Raw genomic sequence first — 24,395 nt, forward strand, 5'->3', positions numbered from 1 at the left:
TTGCATGGTATGACTGGGAACAAAATATAATCGAACTTCAAGTGCCGGCTGGTCAACGAACTGTGAGCGATGCATACATTGCTTGGTACTAGCAATATGGCTGTCGCCAAATAGGTAATCCTGCACATATACAACATCAAGGTTATCAAGAGCAGTCCAGCTCGTTTGCTGCATTGGTTAGTATGTGTTTTTCTCTAAATTCATACGTTTATGCTTATTATGTTATGAATTTGATGTGTTTTATATTTTTATGACGTAGATTTATGAGGTGCAGAGGATGGGTATTAGAGGGAGACGCTCCCTTGATAGTGATAATCCTGATGAGGTGCTGCAAAATTGTCGTGAAATGACCGAAAGATGTGAGCAGCTCGTAGCGGCGTCCCCGTACTCATTTTTGAATGTTGTTCCTGCTGAGATTATAAACAGTGCCCCTAACCCAAATGAACCAGTTCAGGGTCGTCGTCGTCAGAGGCGACAAAGGCGGGGTGGGGTGGGAGGGGAGGGGCATGGTCGTAGACGAGTGCGTGGAATGCAACCGCCTAATACAGGGGCACCTGTTGTTTTAGAAGAAGATGATGTTGGGGATGAGGACGAGGATGAGGGTACGGAGAATGAGGTTAGGAGGGACAATCTATTGCCCGTTATGAGTACTCCCTCTTTTTGTGAGTTTGCCGGACCTTCTAGTAGTTCGCAACGTCACCTTCAAACGGCTAATATTGCATATAGCTGCGAAGGTACTACTAGCAGTCAAATTCCAGCTTCGTATTTCCATTTTGGGGAGTACTCACCCTACACACAATATGAGAATATTACATTCCCTGAACCGTCACTCCAGTATCAGAGTTTTACGACCCCGGCGAGTGCAGTGTACGATCCGACAGAACAGGGGTCATCTTATCAACATGTCCATCCTCAAGCTCAAAATTATGAACCTCGTCCAATGTACAACGTAATTCCTTATGACCACCCAATAATGCAACTTCAAAGGGGAGAGCCCTCGAGTCAAGGTGGTAACCAAGATGAACAAAACCAGCAAATGCCCCGTCGAACAACAAGAGTGATCCGGCCAACCAGGTGTGACACTTGTTCACGACATGATACACACATGTACTAATACATATATGCAATTTAACTTAGTTAAAGTTGTAGTGAATTTTTGACTTTTAACATAAATTCTTTCACTTGCAGACACCATTAAATATCATGGATGAATAATTCATAATTCAAGCATGTATTAATGACTGAGTTATTGAGATCAATTTGATGTATACAATACCATCAATTATTTTTACATATGTAATTTTTTCAAAATAGTACATCATCATTATTAAATGATTATAATATTATAATAAATATATCATTACTAATCAATCAATATAATTACACAATAATATAATTCATGAACTAATCATTTTCTTATCATATTATATAATTCATGAACTAATCATTTTCTTATCATCATAAAATCATCACGTATGCGGCGGATTTTTTAAATAATAACAAGGCAAATATAAATCCTTTTTATACTATTAGATAACAAGGATAACAAGGCAAATATAAATCCTTTTTATACTATTACATAACAAGGCAAAAGGAAATCCTTTTTATGGGGTGGTACTATTTAGAATCCATTTCAAAGTTTAGTCATCATCGGAGAAAGCACCCAGTGGCAGAAGTTAAGATTTTTAAACGAATGTCATAGGCCTAGTATTCCGATCTCTTCTAAAAACTTTCTCAATTTATGTATTTTCTCACATTAAATGTTTAATTGGTAGGGGATACATAGGCAAATTATGCTGTTCATCCGTATGCACCATCCGTGTGCACCATGCATGGTGCATACGGATGCAAAAACGACGTCGTTTTGGTTAAAAAACGAGCGTCCTTCTTAAAAAAGAAATCAGGTTCGATTCCCGGCAATAGCAATTTTATATATCCATAAATTCATAACTATATATCCATAAATTCATAACTATATGTCCACAGTAAATGAATGAAGTAAAAATCCACAATGAATGAACTAAATATCCACAAGGATTGAACTAAACATCCACAATGAATGAACTAAATATCCATAAATTCATAACTATATATCAATAAATTCATAACTATATATCCAGAAATTCATAACTATATATCCATAAATTCATAACTACATATCCATTGTGAATGAATGAAGTAAATATCCACAATGAATGAACTAAATATCCACAATGAATGAACTAAATATCCACAATGATTGAATTAAATATCCAGAAAATCATAACTATATATCCAGAAATTCATAACTATATATCCAGAAATTCATAACTATATATCCACAATTATGCTATTGTCGAGAATCGAACGTGAATTTTATTTTAAGTGGAATGCGCGTTTTTAATCAAAACGACGTCGTTTTGCATCGTATGCACCATGCATGGTGCATTCGGTTGCACAACATAACTATTGGGATACATACCAATATGCAACACTCACCTATGAGTAAGACTTTAAACATGATGAAGTATACATTTAATTCACTTATGTGTTAAAACATGCTTTTTAATGTATAATAATTAAACAAGAACAGCATGCTAGAAATAAACGTATTATTAAGCTAAAGGTCATATCATAAAATAAATTGTAAGAATTAAAACAACATCATGAGCACAAAATTTAAAGATATAAAATTTGAATAATTTACTATACTAATAAGAGCCCAGAAGAGTTAAGCATATAATGGATAGAAAAAATGGCGGTCAAATTTTTTAATCAAATGAATAGCTCAGATTGATCAAATTTTAATTTTTCCTTAAGATTTCCTAATTCATCCTTAATGAATATGATTATTCGTTAACTTTTCTGTTAAATATTATCTTTTCCGTTAATTTCTGTTAATTCACCATTAACTTACTCATTGATTTCAATAAGAAAGGTCTTAGGTTCGAACCCCAATCCAATCAAAGTTGGCATAATTAGTATTCTATTTTACTCTTATTAAATTAAATAATTAAATAATAATTTAGTAGCTATAACAAAAATAATACATATGCATTTCTTTAATTTAGAATTATGTGTCTACAATGTCTTTATTCAAAAAAAAAATTATTCATTATCAATAAATTAAATAAGAGAAATAATTTCATTAGTTATATTATCTTTATTTTTCTCAAATATAAAAATTCTTTACATTCAAATTCATCAATTGATTATATTCACTACATTGTCCCTACAATGTCTTTACTAAAAAAAAAAAAGTTATTCATTATCAATAAATTAATTAAGAGACATAATTTTATTAGTTATATTGTCTTAATATTTCTCCAAGTAAAAATTCTTTACATTCAAATTTCAAATTCATCAATTGATTATATTCACTACATTGTCTATTATCTTTTTTGTGCACTATTTTTAATTAAATAGAAAAGTTATAATACAAAATAATGTTATATATTTATTTACCAAGTATTTTATTAATATCATGAAAAATTTTTAAAAAATTTAAATTAATAAAGCCAATTATATTAACTACTTGAGGGATTTGTTGACAAAGAGAATATTCAAATCACACAACAAATTATAGGTTGAGCCAATTATATTAACTACCTCGCAATGTCCTTATTTGACAATCAGCAATTAGCGGTTAACGATAGCGGATTTGACCAGCGAATTATATCAACGATTGGTAAAAAGATTTTTAAAAAAATTAGTTGTTTAAATAAACATTTAAAATGACCTAAGGGTATGATGATGATGATGATGATGATGGTGATGATGATGATGAATGTCCATTCATATTGGGTGAGCCTAAAAAAATGAACTTTCTCATATTCTATGCAAATATCTTAGACCCCAGGGACAAAATAGAATATATGTCCATTCTGTTTACCCAGTTATATGGTGAGGACAAAGGTAAAACAATGTTTGATGAGGTTGTTGTTGTTGGCCTTAAGGAGTTATTTCAAGATTATGTTGCCTGTTTTCATGTCCAGTTTGTTCCTGAAAATTCTGACAAATCAGCCCCTTTAGTTATAATTTCTGATTCTGTTTCTGTTGGGAAACCTCAAGCATTATTGAGATCCCAGATTAAGAAACAAAAATTGGGTAGTGCTGATTTGTCAATGAAAAAAACTGAGTTGGAGGTGTATTTGTCTGAGGTCATTGTGGATGATGAGGATTCTTTTGACCTTCTAAGATGGTGGAAGCTGAATTCTGATAGGTTCCCTGTGTTATCTAAAATGGCAAGGGATGTATTTGCTGTTCCAATCTCTACTGTTGCATTTGAATCAGCATTCAGTACCAGTGGCATGGTACTAGATGCCTTTAGGAGTTCCCAAACTCCTAAGATTGTTGAGGCACTTGTGTGTGCACAGGATTGGTTGAGGTTAGCCAATCAACCAATCTCTGTTGAAGAAAATATTGAAGATGTTGAAAGGATTGAGAAAGGTAAATCTCTAAAATTTACATTTTTTAACTTATAAGTTATAACTATGTAGTATAAATTAATACTTCTTTTAACTTACACTTGTGTGTGTGTGTGTGTGTGTGTGTTTTTTTTGTTTGTTTTTTGCAGAGTTGTGCAACACATCCACCACTGGAGTTGGATCATTGCCTACAATACCTGTATGATTATATACTTATATATTCAATTATGCAATCAATCATTCTGAATTTATATTCCATAAAGCATTTCTGTATTTATTTTGATATTTTATCAATGATTATTATGCGATATGTCTGTATGACTGTATCAGTGTTACAGTGTATGTGTTTCAAATATCAATGTCCCTCAGGACCTCATTCCTTGGCTGAGAAATAGAAAGTGTTCAATGGCTTGGTGACATTTTAAATGTTGCTGCCATTGAGCATTTGAGCTCAGCTATCACTGATTCAGACATTCAGTAATCCTTTTTGTCTTTGGCACCTGAATGATGAATGGTGTCTGGTAAAGTGGTAATGTGTATGTCTTCACTTCTCTCCTGTCTCCATATCTCTGTTATTGTTAATTACTTAATTGTCTTTGGCCCCTTGTGCAATGATGATGCTTCCACCATGTTTTCTGAATAGAGTTAATCAACGATTTGGTCCCTCAATTATTAGCGAACTATCAATGTAGTCCCTCAATTGCTTATTCATCGATTTGGTCCTAGAAAACAATTATTTTTAGACGATTTAGTCCCTCCAACCGTCGATTTGGTCCCCGAAAATAATTATTTTTAGTCGATTTAGTCCCTCCGGCCGTCGACGGAAGACGACCTGAGGGACTAAATTGACTAAAAATAATTGTTTTCGGGGACCAAATCGATGAATACACAATTGAGGGACTACATTGACATTTTGCTAATAATTGAGGGACCAAATCGTTCATTAACTCTTCTGAATATATAGAATTGGGTTTGGCATGTTGCCTATGTAGTATGGTGTTTTGTGCCATACTTATATTGAGCAATTTCCCACAATTCTTAGTTGATCTGGAAAAATAACAATCAGAGCACTCTATATAAATTATCTATCATGTATAATGTATTCATGTCATATTGTCATTCATGTTTAATTGTTTAAAATTTAAATATTTTAAATCTTATCAAAGTTTTGTGTTATTACTTATCAAGAAGAGGAATAGTCAAATAGGTTATTATCATATTATTAGGGTATTTCAATATAGAGATATAGTGGTCTATTGGTATTCTTTTTGTGGACTTGTAAATGCTGATTGCTGAATGCTGGCTGGCTGATTGGTGACTGCTGAGGATTGGTGGCTTGAACTTTGGACATTGGACTTTGGACTTTTGGAGGCTTGGAGCTTATGGATTTAATGTCTGAAATTCAGCCTTTTGTATTTTTGTATGCTTATTGCTTAATACTTAGTGCTTAGTCCGTTAGTATGTAATATGTATCAATTAATCAATTATCATTTATCATTTTATGTTTTGAAGTTAGGAATGTAAATTTTAATTTGTAATTGTGAACTTGTGAAGAGTCTTACTACTTAAGTAGTTCTATATTTTAGTAGTTAAGTTTAAAAAATCAGTTCTTTTAATTAAATAAATTTATTATTTTTGCACTTACACTTTTATCATCAATAACCGAACTATCTGACGGTTTAGTCGAATATTCGATCGGTAATTCGAAAGAATATCCGACAGATTTATGTTAGAAAATAAGCGGATAGATGTTCGAATATGGTATCCGAAATCTGAACGAATTAGCCTTTCGTGAACTCGAACCGTCCGAACCTGTCCGTTGCACATGCTTACATAAAAGGGTATTCTCAATGCCTTTTTCTCGAGAATTCAATCACATACCTTGACAAAATGGGTGTAATGGTGTATTATTCTCACATATGCAACTCAGTTGTTACCGTGTATATAATGACGCGAGATCAAGTCTTCCAGATGTTACTATGTCGGGTCCTTGGGGTTGGGAATTTAACCTTTTGGGAAAAAAAAATGGATATATTATACCCGACTATGTATAGTTTAAATGCTACTCTATAGTTTAATTGTAATTTTTAAAATGTAATTTATCAATTTATCACAGAATGCAAGCTCCTACTTTTTACACCACCGCAAACACCCCGGAGCACGACAACCGCCGGCCACACTGTTTCCGACAGTCAACCATCCAAGAACGCTCAACTCCGTCGACCACAACCCGCTTCGCGGACTAACTCTTGATGAACCTAAACACGATCTGGATCACCGATAACGGAAATTCCGGCCACCGTTGTCAGACCGCCGGTTGTCGACAGCAAAGGAGCGAATATGCCAGAAGGGACCACACTAGATTTTTTTCGAAAAGTAAACAGGTTGATAGCAAAAGATTCTATTGGGAGCCGGAACCGAGGCTCCGATCCGGCGGCGATACCCACTGCACTGCAATTCCGGTGCGGGTTGTGGCCACCGGCGACTTACAGGCAAAGAGTCATCCAGGTTTGCAAAGCTCCGGTACGCGCTGCAACCCGATCGAGCTTCTAACCCGAAGGCTGGGAGAGTGCAGAAAATCGGAGCGTTGGAGGACGCGCCTACGACGCTGCGGCCGCCGCCCAAGACTGCTATTGATACGATGTAGGTATGGCAGTTGAGGTATAGAATTGAATGGTATTGCTGCTGGCCGGTGATATTGAACGGCAAGGCAAGGCAACGAGCTGAGGAGTTAAGCAGGATGCCGCCGGTGGAGAATAGAATTGCCACCGGTAAAGAACATTTCTGATTTTTAAAGATTCCGGCCGTTCTACTTATTATTCTTCAGGATACTGAGTTGAGGGGTAGCTTCCATTCCGATCCCTGTAAAGAGTTGCTACACAACTCTTGTCCAAGAATTATCATACAGAGATCTGTTAGTTAGAATGGCCACTGCTTAGCTGTATGGAAACTCCATATCCCTCCAAAGATCAAAGTGTTTAATTCTTTAGCAAACTCCGAAAGACAATGGTATTTCTCAGCCAAAGTTAAGTTGCCATAGCTAGGAGTAAAATCTGTCAGATTACTAAGTTAATGGTATTACCAACTTGGTTATGAAGATCAAGAAATGGCTACAATAGCTCTTTACTAAGAAGATTTTGTGTCACAAACAATTAAACTTGTGACCTTTTATATATTGGAAGTTGATCGATAGTCTTTACAACTATCAACCTTTAATTGCTCGCATGAGCTTAACTTAGTAGGCAATATTTTAGAAAAGAGATCAAAGTTTGAATATTAGCAGCGGCAATGTAATTAAAATTATGTTCAAAGTGGGCAGATCATTTATGCACACAAGTATGTATTTGAACTTGTGTGCTGAGCCAATGAGTCACCGTGATTTTTTCTTTGTTTGGTTTATGGAAAACATTTTTCAGGGGTCCCCTTGATATTTTGTTTTTCATAGACAATGTTTTCAATAGAAAACAAGTAGGACAATTATGTCATCACCAACTTTTCTTAATTACCATTATTGTTATTATTGTGTAGGATGGTTCATGGAAAACATTTTCCATTGCTCCCCTTGATATTTTCTTTTTCATAGACAATGTTTTCCATAGAAAACAAGTAGGACAATTATGCCCTCATCAACTTCTCTTAATTATTATTAGTGTTATTATTGTATAATAGGAGTGTAATTGTCTCTATACTTATTTCCAAAGTCAATCAAATAATAGAATCAATGTTCACCGTGAAACTTTCTTCATCTCTTAAAATGTGAAAGTGTATGGTTACTCACATCAACCAAATTTAGTTTATTTATTAATTATTCATAACATACAATTTTTTCTCAACAATCAAATTACAGAAATAAGTATTTATATTCCTTTCTTTTCGGTAAACTAAATACACCGTTGAATGGCGGTAAGTAAAGCAATAATTTGGGAAAAGAAGTAAAGCAATAATTAAGTAAAAGAAAAAAAATTTCAAAAACAAAAAAGTAAAAGAAAAAACAAACAGATAGACATTGAAGCTGTAAAGCAAAAGCTCTTTGACTAAATTGTCTATACCGCTCACACACTCAAAAATGATCAAAACGCGTAAAGAAAGAAAAAAAAAAATCAGTCCAAGATGAAGATGCTAATAAACAGTTTCAAGTGGTACATTTCGCTACTTTTACGATGAAGATGCTAATTTTATTGTTACTAGTATTTTCACCCGTGCGATGCACGGAATGAAATTGTTGTAATATATTAAGAATATTTAAATTGATAAAGAGTTAATTTCACCCGAGGTCGTTTATCTTTCCTAACAATTTCAAATTTAATCTTAGACTATAGTTATTAATTATTACGATTTATTCTATGTTATAATTCTTACGTTAATATTTTTACTATTATTATTAACACTTAATTACTTTTAGATATTATTTTTACCACTTATATTATTATTATTATTATATTATTATTATATTATTATTATTATTATTATTATTATTATATTATTATTATTATTATTATTATTATTATTATTATTATTATTATTATTATTATTAGTTTCTTTTCAAGTTTTGTTAGTATATAATGGCCGGGAGACACACAATAATAATATAATCATAATTAAATATTCTTGTATTGTATTCCGTGAGTCACAATAATAATATAACAATAATTAAATATTCTTCAATTCTAATAGTCTTCTAGGATTTCTATTACCATCATTAATTATTCCCTAATTTATCATAATTAAATAATTTGACCAATTATACAGAGAGATTATTATTATACAGAGAGATTATTAAATAATGCACGGGACAATTTTTTAATTAAAAAATTTAAAAATTCATTAATAAAACATAAGGTTCTCATAGTTTTTTCTTAGAAACTATTTAATAAAGCATTTTTTTAGAAATTGGTGGGCCAAACCGCCTACGACAGTTTGCGGTTGATAGATCTCGAAAAAATACGCGATTTCAAAAAAGAACATTTGTCCAAAACGGACAACCGAGTCAAAAGTTATGCCTTGCCGAACTTTTGACACATCACAACTTTAACCCAGAATTATTATACGAATGGGAGAGTAGAAATCAATATATTTTATTAGGAAGAGAGATTTTTTAGGAATTGGGCGGAAAATTAAAATTTCAGGATTTTGTTATTATATATAGTATAGATGTGCAAAGAGAATTGTATTAAACTATTTTAAAATTTTAGAATATAATTTTTACCCGGAATTATTGTACGAATGGGAAAGTAGAAATCAATATATTTTATTGGAAAAAGAGAGATATTTTAGGAATTAGGCGGGAAGTTAAAATTTCAGGATTTTGTTATTATATATAGTATATAGTATAGATTATTATTATTATTATTATTATTATTATTATTATTATTGAGTAAGAATAATACACAATCCACGAAGAAGAATATATTTTGGCGTCCTGCTGGGTCAAGTGGTCAATCACCTGATCTCAACACTTCAGTAGTAGAGTGAGATCTTGGAGCTTCTAATTTACCTAAAAATTAAAAGAATAATTTTTTTTTAGTTAGACTACGATGTATCATGAATAGACCCTAAATAATATAAGAAACAAAAATAGTACTTGAAATCCAAAAACATACTCCCAACTATTATACTCAAGTAAGTGTTCAATTGTTATTAGAGGAAAAAAAAATTGGATAAAAAACGTGATCCCCTTATATTAAGCAATCAGAACATGCTACATTATACTAGGAGCGTTATGCTGTGCAACCGTGTGCATCATGCAATGTACACACATAATTGGATCCATAATTTCTATAATATAGATCCATAATTTTTATACTATAAATTCATAATTTCTATACTATATATTCATAATTTCTAAATTGTAGATTCATAATTTCTAAACTGTATAGTTATCAAATTATGAACATATAGTTCAGTGATTTGTGAATACAGAGTTCAACAATTGAGAATATGAACATTGAAAATTATGAACATAGAGTTTTGTAATTATGAATATTGAGTTTAATAATTATGAATTTATAGTATAGAAATTATGAATCTATAGTATAAAAATTATAGATCTATAGTATAGAAATTATAGATCTAATTCCGTATGCACCATGCATGGTGCACGATTGCACAGCATAATTTGCCATTATACTATACTAAGAATAATCCCTTTTTGTACCCAACTAGCCCAATTAAGGGGCGAAAAATAGTTTTTAGAGCTAGTACGAAAAAATTTATATATATATATATATATATATATATATATATATATATATATATAGGGAAGGGTTCTCGTGCGGATATAGTTTTCAGTGCGGTTGTGCGGTTAGATCTGAGCCGTTGATCAAATCTAAATCAACGGCTCAAATCAATGAAAATTAAAAAAAAAAATGCGTATTTGGAAGAAAGCCACGCACCTTAAGTGTTAGATCTTAAGCACAAACTTACGCATATTAAGTACAAAACCCACGCACAATAAGTAAAATCCCACGCACATTAAGCACAAAACTCACGCACATTGTTGGATTGTGCTTATGCGTGGGTTTTGGTAGACGCTTTTGGTTTTGGTAGACGCTTTTGGTCAGTAGACGCTTTTGATTTTGGTAGACGCTTTTGGTCAGTAGACGCTTTTGGTCATTTAGACGTGCTGCATGCTTCTTCATCCAACAAGCACAAACTCACGCACATTAAGTACAAAATCCACGCACATTAAGTACAAACTCACGCACATTAAGTACAAAATCCACGCACATTGTTGGACAAGAAGACGCGCTTTTGGTAGACGCTTTTGGTTTTGGTAGACGCTTTTGGTCATTTAGACGTACTGCATGCTTCTTCATCCAACACACATTAAGCACAATCTCACGCACATTAAGCACAAAACTCACGCACTTTAAATATTACACACACGCATATTATATACAAAACTCACGCACATTAATCACAGAACCGCTCACATTAATGTTGACCTAAATACAAAAATTACAAAATTGCCACCACGTTTTTTTTTAAAATTTTGATAATCCTGGACATTGATTTAAGCGAGATGAATGGCCCAGATTAAACCGCACAACTGCACCTAAGCAACCTAACCGCACCAGTACCTAATTATATATATATATATATATATATATATATATATATATATATATTGAGTACTATTGACTCCGTTATAATGTAATATACTTTCTCAAGTTATCGAAATATAAAGAGCTAATACCCCCTCTAACTTTTTATTCGGAGAGTCACTTTATATCACTAAAGCACAAGGTGGTTTTACTTGTTGAGTGTTTAACTGTTTATATTAGTAGCAGAAAAAGAAAATTTCTTGGTCGACTTAGCTGCATAAATTTCTTGGACGGCTTGGGTGCATCCAAGCCCCCAAATTCTTTCAGGTTTGGAAGAAAATTGCTCTCAAGGCCAAAAGAAAAAATGTCCGGATTTTGTGGCTCCCACGATTCTGTGGAATCGTCGTCGGTAGAGAAAGATTCCGGCGATTCTATAAGAATTCCTCTGGGTTATAGGTTTCATCCCACAGACGAAGAGCTCATAACTAACTACTTATGGAGAAAGATTGCGGATCCTAGCTTCTTCGCAGGAGCAATTGAAGAGTGGGATTTGAACAGGTTGGAACCCTGGGATTTGCTCCCCGGTGTTTGTGTGGGTAAGAGAGAATGGTTTTTCTTCAGTCGGAGGGATATGAAGGATGCCACGGGGCAGAGAATAGACAGAGCTACTCATTCAGTGAGCAAAGGCTATTGGGAAACCACAGGAAGTGACAAAGAGATTTTGAAGGGGAAATCCCTTGTTGGGATGAAGAAAACTCTGATTTTTTACAGAGGGAGACCACCCAGTGGTGAAAGGACAGACTGGTTAATGCATGAATACAGATTGGTGAACATCAACTACCTACATATGATCCCAAAACTTCCTCAAAACGCTAAGGTAGGTAGTATATATATAATTTAATTTCTTGATCAAGCTAAGATTTCATTTTTAATTTCTTTTTTCTTATCTATTTTGTTTGTTTTCCAGAATGAATGGGTGATCTGTAAAGTCTTCCTGGAAAAGAAAACATATATTCCCCTCGGCATCCAAGACTTGAAACTTCCAGTGATTCAGAATACATTGCTCATGAACTTAATATTTCTGGCATCCCAAACTCTTGCTGATGAAGCTGAAGTTGGGAAACATAATGTAAACTGCTGCAGAAGATCCATCCTCAGCAGAAACGGCAGTAGTAGCAATAATGAGTATGTGGTGTCGCGGTATGCCCGTATTTGTATTTCATTTATTTTTTTAGTACAATTTACCTTTTCCCGTAAAAAAAATAATCATATTTATAATCCATCATAGATAATAACTAAACTTACACTTTCATAACTTGGGGGTTAAAAAGTATAATTTCCTATAAATTTATAAACTAATTTAACCATGTATAAACCAAAACGTAGAATTAACTTTTTTTTTTTTTTTTGAAATAAGGATAAATAATACATTAATAAACATAAAAAAAAAAAATTACAAATACGAGAAGGATGCGTAGAGAGCCAAATCCCTAAACCAAATTGATAATCCAACAATCATTCTAGAGTAAATAATACGATTCGTTAATCTATGAACATAGTTAAAAAAGACATTTCTAAAAGAGTTAATCAAATGATTACAATCATCCATAATAAGACCGTTATAAAAAAAATAATAAAAAAATTATTAACATTAATTTAATTTTATTTATGTATTGCAAATGTTTTTATTTTGAATAAATTAAGTCTTATTTTAACATGAATACAGATTGGAGGGCGACAACTCCTTACACAAACTTCCAGAACTTCCTCAACTTCCAGCACTTGAACTTTCAGAACTTCCTCAACTTCCAGCACATGAACTTTCAAAACATCCTCTTTCTCTTCCTCAAGTTGCTAAGGTAGGTATTATATATAGATGTTAGCTAATTGTACTAATTGATAGCATTAACTGATTGTAGAAATTTAAAAATGACTTTTTTAAATTTTAACATTTTGAAACAATAAGTTGTTACAAAAAGCTAATTAATTAAATATTCATATTGATTTTTTAACAAGTCAAATAGCTAATAGTGATCAAATAAGTCAATATTGACCGATAAGCTAATTATGTTACCAAACTGGGCCATAATTTAATTTCTTGATCAAGCTAAGATTTCATTTTTAATTTCTTCTTCTGATCTATTTTGAAAATTGCCTGTCTATGTGTTTGTTTGTTTTAATTTCCAGAATGAATGGGTGATCTGTAAAGTCTTTCTGAAAAGCTCCCTGGAAAAGAAAACATATATTCCCCCCTGCATCCAAGAGTTAAAACTTGCAGAGATGCATACATTGTTCCTGAGCCTAATAATATTTCTGGCAGTACAAACTCTTGCCTGGGCTTCAAATTATTCTTCTACAAATGAAGCTGAAGTTGGGAAACATAAGGTAAACTGCTGCAGAAGAACTGCCCTCCTCAGGAAGGACAACAATAATGAGTATGTTGGAGGAGTGAGGAAGCTGCAGCCAAAACTACAGATAATACAACAATGGATGGAAAATTTTATGTTATCTCATAATAATACAACAATGGATGACAATAGTAGAGTGTGGGTTAAAGTGGGATACAACAATGATACTGTGATGTTCCTGCTTCCTTTTGCAACTATGGATAGTTTGAAGGCAGAAATCCTAAAGAGATTCAATAAGTTGGAATCTGCAAAATTTAAGATCATGTACAAGGACGAAGATGAGGAAATGGTGACAATAGCTTGTGATGAGGATTTGCATTATTGCTTGGAATTTTTCAAGTCCACAGGAACAACACCAGTCACATTGTCTCTTTCAATTTGAACGAATCCATTGCCGCTGCACTTCCCATCTTTAAATCCAAGCTACTGCTATTATGGTTATATGGCTTGTGCTATTATGTGTTTTTTGTGGTCTTTTACTTCCCATGTTTAAATCCAAGCTACTGCTATTATGGCTTGTGCTATTATGTGTTTTTTGTGGTCTTTTAAGTGAATGTAATGTTTAAGTATTTGATGTTTTACTTGAACCTTATTAATGTTTTTCTTCTCTTATTTAAAAGCCTAGCTATCCCCTATAAAGAGAGTATCTAATTATTATTATTATTTTTTTGAAAGGTAATAACTCAATTGCATTAATAATCAACCAAAAGTGAAATATAGGCCGGTGGAACAGATAGTCATGACTCTAGGACTAGGGGCGGACCCATAATTTGTTTGTGCAGGGGGCAATCACAATTTAGAACGTCTTTCTTGCATGTTACAAAAATCATCTATAATTGAATCTATACTAAATTATTTTTCAATGTATACTAACAAACAATCATTAAGAAATCCATCTTCCATCTTATTACGAAGTGTAGTCTTTAAACATTGTTACTAACAAACCATTCATCAAAGATCAAACATTTCTTAAATATGGATAGTTCACCTATAAACATTGTCAAAACTCAATCGTTATGCTGTGGAACCGTGTCCACCTTGCAAGGTGGACACGATTCTAAGTTCATAATTACTGAACTATATGTTCATAATTATAAAGCTATAGATTTATAATTATTGAACTCTATATTCACAATTGCAGAACCCTATGTTCATAATTACTAAACTATATGTTCATAATTATAAAGCTATATATTCATAATTTTTGAACTTCTTATTTACAATTATTGAATCTCTATATCCCTATATTCATAATTACAGAATTATATGTTTATAATTATGTTCACAACTCTATGTCCATAATTATATATAGAACTATGTGTTCATAATTTCTGAACCATATATTTATAATTATGAACAATTTTAGAATTGTGTTCACTTGCAAGGTAGACACGGTTCCACAGCATAATTTGATGTCAAAACCCTTTAAACAAATTTAAATCAAGTGTGGATTAATAAGGAAAAAAGTCATTAATTTAAGAAAAATGAATTGGAAAACAAAAAAGAACAAGAAATATGTGATTAGAAGGGACAAATGCTTTGGTGAGGGGGGCCATATATAAATAAATAAATATATATATATATATATATATATATATATATATATATATATATACTATTAATAAGATTTTTTTTTTTGGCGGGAGGGGGGGGGGGGGGGGGGTTGGAATGACCATATACATTCGAAATATATACTATTAATAAGATTTTTTTTTTTTGGGGGGGGGGGGCAATGCCCCTACAGTTACCATGTACATTCGCCATTATCTAGGACAGACGAAGAACCAGTTGTTCGTGTCAAAACATTAGCCACATGATTCCTGACTACTTGACATGGTGAACAGACATGTTCTCAATGTCACTAGCAATATCAAGACATTACTTAACTATCAAACCCGCATACAAAAAGTCCAAAAAGTACGAATTAAAACTAGAACAAAACATAAGACAATCAGTTTCAATAATTAAATTACTAAAATCGCAAGACTTCAACCAAGAAAGCGCTTCGTTCACCGTCATGGTTTCAGCTAGAAGAGGGTGACGACCGCATTCGAGCGGGGCACAACGCGCTACAACAAACTTCCCAGCGTGGTTCTGACGACCGCACCATATATAACCCGCTCCATCCATGAAAATTGCAGCATCTACATTACATTTCAACACATTTTCCATTAGTGGGATCCAAGAAGCCGTTATCTGCATGCCATCAACCACCTGCCCAGTTTTTGGAATACACACCCTATAACATCCCGTGTTACGGCCTTTAATCCTGAATTCATTATTTAATTAATCTCATTAATAATAATTAGAAAGGATTTAATTTGATTAGGATTCCCTCTAATTAATTAATGTGGTCCACCATGGATCGTGGACTCTTGCCTAAACTGGAGTCCTAAGCCTATTGGGAATAAAGAAAATATACCTTTTACCATGGTTGAAAAAATCGCTAAGCGCTCCTCGGGCGCTCGGGAGGCGCCTAGCGCCTAGCGCCTAGGGCGCCTAAGCGAGGATTAATCGGCGCCTAGGCGCCCGTGTATTTTTTTATTTTATTTTTTATTTTTTTAAAAAAATATTTATATTTTCACAATTTTTTAGAACTTGATAATTATAAACTATTTAATATTTTAATATTTAATACTAAAATATTAAATATTAACCAAAAAAACATAATTTGAACAATTTAGAGTTATTTCGCTCAAAATAACACATCGTTTTGAGTGAAATAACTCATTTAAAAAAGAACGAAACAATAGCTAATCGGCTGACTAGGCGACCTAGTCGGTGCCTAGGCGACCTAGTCAGTGCCTAGGCGACCTAGTCGGTGCCTAGGAAGCCTAGGCGATCAACGCCTAGGCGACCTAGGCGGCGCTTAAGCGGCCTAGTCGGCCGCCTAGCCGGGTGTGTGTGTGTGTGTGTAGGGAGGAAGAGGGGAAGGCCCCCCTAAAATGAAGGGTCAAATGCCCTTATATAGGTCAAACCAAGTCAGGTTTGACCTTGACCCGTTGGCCTTGATCCGAACCGTTTGACCCGACCCAAATAGGAGCACGGAGCGTACGGGGAGCCTGAACCCGAGGTATATTTCCCATCATGAAGCCCCCCCCCCCAGTCTGTGCCCTGACAATGAGTTAGCGAGGAAGGGTTCGGGCTGAAAAACTTATTATACGGTCCATGACTTATGCCGGTTGCCTCGTTAAAAACCTTAAGCTAATAAAAAACCCAGTGGGAAAAAATTTTAGCTAAGGAAAAAAGAGCACAACGCTAAACGCAGTCTGCTGGACTAAAAAAGAAAGGGGGTTGCCCGACCTAGGGGCCGGTTTTGCAACACGGCCCGAGAGGTCGAACCTTTACCGATCGAGCGGCCGGGAAGCTAGCTAAGATTGGGAGATCGGGTTAGCTGTGATCTAGAGGTCTACTTTACCGGTTTATCGACCGGGTTTCTAGGGACGACCGAGAGGTCGTTAATTGCGATCGGGAGATCTAGCTTTACCAATCATGGGATTGATTTTGCTGTGTGATCTAAGAGACCGAATTTCTATCGATCTAACACTAGAAGACCTGATGGTCTAACGATAGCGAGACCGTGAAGGTTACTTTGATCGAGAAGCACCTCAGTGCTCGAGCTCCACAGGCCGAGAGAGCGTGCTCTACAACCTTATAAGTGTAGCCCCCCACTCCCTTAGTTGCGGGAACTGTCAACCTAAGGGAGTAGGTACGATAATTTCCCAAGTTTACTTTGCAACTTAGATTGCGATCGGGAAATGACCCGACTGATCTCATGATGTCGACGCATCAAACTATACTTATGCCGACCTGGCGTAGAGCGCCGGTGGTGGCTATGCCAACCTAACCGGGCGTAGAGCGCTAGGGGTGGCAAAGATGCCGACCGGGCGTAGAGCGCCGGCGGTGGCAAAGCACAATAAACTTATCAACAAGCATTCTCAATCATTTCTAAGCATCTATTCTCAAGAAATCTAACATTATAGGGCTAAAATAATAGCTTTGGGAATCCATGGTTTATACCTTTGAGCTTGGTTACTCCTAATGTGAATCCCTCCTTTCTTCAATAGAGATTTCCACCTTCACTTCCTATTTTCCTCAGACAAACATAAACACATACAACACTCATCATAATCTTAAACATTTAATGCCAGATGAAGAGGATGAAAAGCTTGGAGGAAAGAATACTATCAGAAGATGGAAATGAATGGAGGAAGATGAAGATGAATGAAGGAAGATACTTACTGTGCTTTCTATTCTTTTTCTCAAATGTCTTAGCTTGGAGTGAAAGAGGCAAATGGAGGGATTGAAAGTAATCTGATGAATAGTGTTCTATTTATATTGGCTCAAAACCCTAGGTAAGAATGTTGGCTGATGAGGGTGTTTTGGTAAATTGGTTTTTAAAAATATCATGATCCCTCTTTTGGCTTAGATTATAATATTAAAATGGGTTTATACAATCTTGGGAGATAAAATGAGTTTCTTATAAGAATGTTTCTAGATAAAAATATTTGGTTCAAATTTCACAGGTTCCTCTCAGGTTTCACTCATATTGACTTTTTGGATAAAAACTTGATACATAGATATACTCAAAACTTAGGATTTTTCGAAACAGACTACTACTTGGTGTTGAATTAATAAAAATCACGATTTAAAATATTTAATTCATACACCTGTTTTAGAAAAAATTTCAAAGGAGTAAAAATAATTATTTTGGAATTTATAAAATAGAATTTAGGAAAATAATTTTTGAGTTGCCACAATAACAGAGTTGCATAGGTGAACCAGGTCAGTTCCTAGAATGTCCCAGTATGCTTAGAAGAAGCCCGGATTGAATCCATCAGGCCTTGGAGATTTATCTTGTTACATACTAAAGACGGCTTACTTGACCTCATCATGGGATACTCTCCGTAACATGGCTGTGTTTTGGCTACTGGTGATTTTCGGGCATAAACAATTAGTAACCATATCTGTTTCCCCTGGGTTGCTAGCAAACATGTTCTGAAAATAAGATGAGATGAGCTTATGAAGATCCGGACACTTATGTCTCCATACCCCGTGATCATCTATGAGCTTGAGAATTCTGTTTGTGTTCTTTTTGCCACGGGCCACATTATGGAAGAATTTTGTGTTGGCATTGCCTTCTTTGTACCATGATACCTTGGCTCTTTGCCTCCAGAAGTCACTTTGAAGTTTCAAAGTGGATAAGTAATTACGTTGTGCTTCACAGAAAGAATAAACACTACACTGGTCATGTTCCTTATCCATCTAACTTAGAATTGAAATCCTTAGTTAAATCTTTACCCCATATCCATAATGCCTTGTGCAACAACTCTCTGCAATTACTCTCCTTAATTCAAATGTTTTCAAAACGGAATTTTCTAACTCTATACCCTCTGGCAGTTGGGATGGGTAGCAGGATTAAAGGCAAATGATCGCTAGATGGAACTCCTTTAGAAAAAGCTTTCGCCCCATCAAACTTCTCAAACCAAGCATCTGCCGCTATAATCCTATCGAGTTTCTCCTCGACCCAGTTTGTTGTACCCTGGCCTCTTTCCCAAGTGAACTGATGTCCTTCAAAATATAATTCTCGGAGACCGCAAGAATCAACAACATGTCGGAACCCTCTCAAAAGCCATTCTGGATGAGGGTGTGTGCCTCTTTTGTCATGTTGATGTAAAAGATCATTGAAGTCGCCCATGAGCAGCCAAGGTAGGTCCGTATGCATCGCGAGATTGGTGGGGGATTGTTCCGATTTTAAAATACCCTGAAATTAATTTTAATTCATGTGGGGGATTGTTCGAAAAATAGCATTAAAATAGCATAAAATGACATGTTAAGTGGCTATTTTGTGGTACAATTATTAGTGGGGTCCACCTCTGATTTGGGTAGGGTCAAAGTGGATTCGGATTCTTCGTAGTGAGACGAAGAGATTGATATATTGTACGCTCAAAACGGATAATGGGTGAATGAGATATTGATTCTCAAAGTAGACATATTGAGTGGGAAAAATGAATGGAAAAGTGAGCATTTGTCCCACATTGGTTTGGAAAGAGGACTCCTTTTTATACAAGAGCTCTTTTGGAGCTTGTAGAATTGTATAGCATAGAGGCTCTCTCGCGCGGGGGGCGGGGGGGGGGGGGGGGGGGGGGGGGTTGCAAATCAAATTCCAACTAGAAACGAGATCAAAAAGGCTTGATTCAAGCCCGAGCTCGTATGCGCCGGCACCTGCGAGCGGGCTAAGTTATGCCAACTAACCTGGCCGAGAGCTGCTCTCATGCGTTGGCAAGAGCACAAGAGTTGAACTCTCGTGTCCTGCGGCCGAGCAGCAGTGCAAGGCTGAAACTTCAGTCTACCAGAGTCGTTTCTTCCAATTTGAATTTTGAATTAAATCTGCACTAATGACTAGCTGTTTCAGATGTTACCAACGTGCCATGAATGCACAAATAACTAGCTGTTTCAGATGTTACCAACGTGACATGAATGCCAACTAAATGTTATTTAGTATTCCAATTCCTATATAAGAAGGGGTAGTAGGAGCAAGTGATTTACAACGTGAGGGGAAGAACAAGAGAGACACACAACACACAATGATAAGCACCTTTTCTTCTCAAAACTCTGCTCCTACTCCTTTCTTGATACTGTGTTCTGCCCGTGCTCTAGTTCGCCGGGTTCGTTCGTTTGGGTGCTCAGACGTCGAACCGTTATACGTTTGATCCTGGGAAACTTAGGCCACAACGCTCCTAGCACTTTTGGGAGGTGACAAATAAGGTTTTAAGGAAAGAAAGACATCTTGCCTAACTCGTACTTTCCTATTTCTTCCTTCTCCTTCTTTCTTGCTTTGGATTATGCTCTAAGCAAAAATCCCTTCTACTTGTTGATTGGAGTTATAATCTGAGGATTATAAGTTCCATTTGTGGTTGATATATATTGGTATATCTTTTCATAGATATATATGTATATATAACCTTTGGATCCGTTATATATATATATATATATATATATATATATATATATATATATATATATATATATATATATATATATATATATATATATTTGTGCGTATATATATATTTCGGATATTATATATCTAATAATATTTTATATATATTTTCGTGTGTATATATATAAATATTATTTTTGAGATATTAAATCGATTTTGGTTCATTATTACCAACATAATAGAGGTTGAGTGTTTGAATCTTAGGGGACGTATTCAATCAAGACTTTAATAGACTTTCAAACAGTTTTAAAGTGATGAATTTTATATGATTTTTATAGAATTTTTATAGTCTTCCGTGGAATTTTTTAGACTTTCATTAACTTATATACAAAACTATAGGACAAACATTTATAAATTTTTAAAAACTTTTTCATATTAAAAAATTTTTAAAAATTTTAAAACTTTGAATACACCCTTACAAATATTTCATAACTTCTATTAATACATTAGAGGAAAACTGTTATAATATATAATATATGATATATAATATATTTGTATGTATGTATGAATCAATATATTATTCTTCTTATTAAACTTATTAATATAAATACAATTTTCTATATATTTTATTTTATAATGGTATTTAGTCATAGTTTATAATAAAATAAGAGTTAATTCTATTTTTTGGTCTTAGATTTATAGGTGACACTCTACTTTTGGTCTTAGATATATAATTTTTGGTCTTAGTATTATTGTGACATGACCATTTATGGTCCTTCATTAACAAAATTATTTAAATTTTTTTTAAATTTCAAAGGCATTTCGGTGTACAATTATGAATTTTTTAATAAAAAAAATAAAAATATATTGGGTCTCCACTTTGTATTTTTTTTTTAAAAAAAAAGGATCAAAATGTCCATTTATTTAATGAGATTTCAACAATTTTGTTGATAAAGAACCAAAAATTGTCATACCACAATAATACTATGACTAGAAAGGGATATTTTGATAAAGAATGACTAAAATTGGACTACCACCTATAAATTTAAGACTAAAAATGGAATTAACTAATAAAATAATAAGATAAGCATGTACGGAGTAATAAAGTGTTAGATATTGAGTGTTTGAATCTTAATATGAGTATGTACATATATTACTTATAATAAACCAAAAAAAAAAAAAAGATTAAAAAGGCATACCAGGTGGGCCAAGAATTTTATTTATTTTTCTCCCAAACCTTCCTCCAAAGTCAAAAAGACAAAAGGTGAGACTTGGAAATTGATCATTCTCTTTTATATTTTTTTGAATGTGTTCATAACTACACTGTAGTGAAGCATAAGAGCCAATAACACCTCTACAGAAGTTCGAACTTACAACCTCCCATATGGGAGTCCAATCCGGGTGTCGAGATAAAGTGCTTGGCCTCTTATTTATATTTATATATATATATATATATATATATATATATATATATATATATTCTCTCTGACCCTTATGGGTTTCACGTTCTTGTTTCCAATTTTAATTCCATCTGAATTATTTGGTCTTTCCTGTCGTAATTTGACTCATTTCACCATACTTTATCTCTGTTCTTCAGAATAGAGTCTGTCATTCTCAACGAATCTTCATTTTTAATGGAGAATGGTTATGGGACCAGTGTTCCTGACAGTGCTGCTGATGAAATGACAGAGGCAGAATATCTGAATACTCAAATGATAGAGTCAGATTACCTGGCAAATTTTGGTTTGAATGTTTCGGACCAGTCTGCGATGTATACTCCGTGGGGCATGCCTGCTGCTCATGGGCCTTGGATCCCATTAACGGCAGTGGCTGCTACTGCTGAATATGAGAGAGGTACATATATGATTTTTTTTGTTCTTTTTTGTTTTTGCTTATTGTTGACGCTGATTTGTTACAGTATCTGTTCATAACTATTTTCTCAATGTACCGAATGCCACAGATTCGATGTGGTCTCAAATAGAACCCATAACCTCTCATATAGAAGAGCAACTAGGAGCCACCCAACCACAAGGTTATTGACATATGATTTATTATTTATTATTTAAAAATTCATAATTTTTATCATTTTCTACCTGGGATTTGTTTGTACGTAACACCTTTCAAGTAACTCAAGTACATGTTCCATAGGAAGGAGTGAGACAATAAGGCATAATATAAAATGACTTCTTAAGTGGTTACTTTTCTTGCATTTTATTATTTTCAATTGTTTCAAAGGGGGTTTGAATTGTATAATTTAAAAACTTTTTCTGGCACCCAATTTTGCTTGTGGACAGTGGTTAAAGTCAAAACTGGTAACGATCTTCTCAAGTTCGTGCTCCCCAATCCAACCATGGACAATTTGAAGGCTCAAGTCTTAAAGAGAAAGCCTGAATTAGCAGCTGATGTCCTAAAGTTCATGTACAAAGATGAAGAAGGTGAAATGATCACTATAACTTCTGATGAGGATTTGCATTTCTGCTCACAATATTTCAAGTCATCAACTTCGATCAGATTATCACTTGTTGCAAATGATAATCACTAAAGCTGCGCATGCGAATGAATTCGAAGGCCGGTTTTGTTTACTGTACGTGTGTAAGCTAGCCTCTTTCTTTTTTCTTTTTTTTTTTTTTTTTTTTTTTTTTTTTTTTTTGGTTACTACTTTTTACTTTTACTGTATCTTGGATCGGATCTGGGCATTAGTATCTAGCTACAACCTTTTGTTTTCTCTTTACCATTACTAGTATTTTCACTTATGCGATGCCCGGGATGGAATTGTTATAATATATTAAGAATATTTGAATCGATGTATAATTATTTAAATTGGAACATCAAATATTATATAGTGCAATTAAAGATATGGTTTGAATCGTTTATGAATTTTGATGTTATCATTGCTTCAATTTTCAATCAATTAATCAATTAGAATATCAACTACAGTGATATTCTTACCTAATTTTCATTCCATTTTTAATTGATGATGTAGATATATCACTGCATCTATATTATAATTGACTAATTGTCTGAAAATAAAAAAGAATAATCGACTAAAAATAAATCTAATATTACTAATTGACTAAAAATATAAAAGAAAATGAATATTAATAATTTTCGTTCTATTTTTAACTAGTATTTGCACCCGTGCGATGCACGGAATGAATTTGTTGTAATATATTAAGAATATATGAATAGATATATAATTATTTAAATTAGAACATCAAATATTATATAGTACAATTAAAGATATGGTTTGGATCGTTTATATATTTTGATGTTATCATTGATTAAATTTGTGCAAATAATTTCTCAAATTAATAGCTAATATCTAGATTGGTAAACTACATTGGTAGTGACAACACAATCTTGTTCATCTTCGTCTAGAGCTAACACCTCCAATCCATCCAGACGGGTTACTTGGGTTAAAATATATAATGATAAAATATTACTCAATTAGTTATCCTTTTATATTTTCAGTCAATTAGTGATATCAGATTCATTTTCAGCCAATTATTCCTTTTTATTTTTAGTTAATTAGAATATCAAATACAGTGATATTTTACCTAATTTTCGTTCCATTTTTAATTGATGATGTAGATAT

At 33.7% G+C, this 24,395-nt stretch overlaps 3 protein-coding genes across 4 annotated transcripts; 2 read left to right on the plus strand and 1 right to left on the minus strand.

Moving 5' to 3' along the window:
* The first annotated feature begins 3,854 nt into the window (after positions 1-3,854).
* LOC109179325 lies at positions 3,855-14,426 on the plus strand. The gene is made up of 6 exons (XM_019328830.1): positions 3,855-4,428; positions 11,593-12,326; positions 12,417-12,649; positions 13,176-13,308; positions 13,637-13,691; positions 13,722-14,426. Exons 1-6 carry the CDS (start codon positions 3,855-3,857, stop codon positions 14,237-14,239), a joined length of 2,247 nt encoding a protein of 748 aa, XP_019184375.1. The 3' UTR covers positions 14,240-14,426.
* A 4,784-nt stretch (positions 14,427-19,210) lies between these two features.
* On the minus strand, positions 19,211-19,555 carry LOC109179326. Its single transcript, XM_019328831.1, has one exon. It carries the CDS (start codon positions 19,553-19,555, stop codon positions 19,211-19,213), a length of 345 nt encoding a protein of 114 aa, XP_019184376.1.
* Positions 19,556-22,411: 2,856 nt separating this feature from the next.
* LOC109179291 lies at positions 22,412-23,395 on the plus strand. Of its 2 annotated transcripts, none has more exons than XM_019328795.1 (2): positions 22,412-22,654; positions 23,095-23,395. In XM_019328795.1, the coding sequence occupies exons 1-2, from the start codon at positions 22,435-22,437 to the stop codon at positions 23,340-23,342; spliced, it is 468 nt and encodes a 155-aa protein (XP_019184340.1). In that variant the 5' UTR covers positions 22,412-22,434; the 3' UTR covers positions 23,343-23,395. The 2 variants fall into 2 exon arrangements, 1 of the variants encoding a protein (XP_019184340.1); XR_002053870.1 differs by lacking the exon at positions 22,412-22,654 and adding an exon at positions 22,771-22,832.
* The last annotated feature ends 1,000 nt before the right edge of the window (positions 23,396-24,395 follow it).

Source organism: Ipomoea nil, unplaced genomic scaffold, assembly GCF_001879475.1.
Source record: "Ipomoea nil cultivar Tokyo-kokei standard unplaced genomic scaffold, Asagao_1.1 scaffold0900, whole genome shotgun sequence".
NCBI lineage: Eukaryota > Viridiplantae > Streptophyta > Magnoliopsida > Solanales > Convolvulaceae > Ipomoea > Ipomoea nil.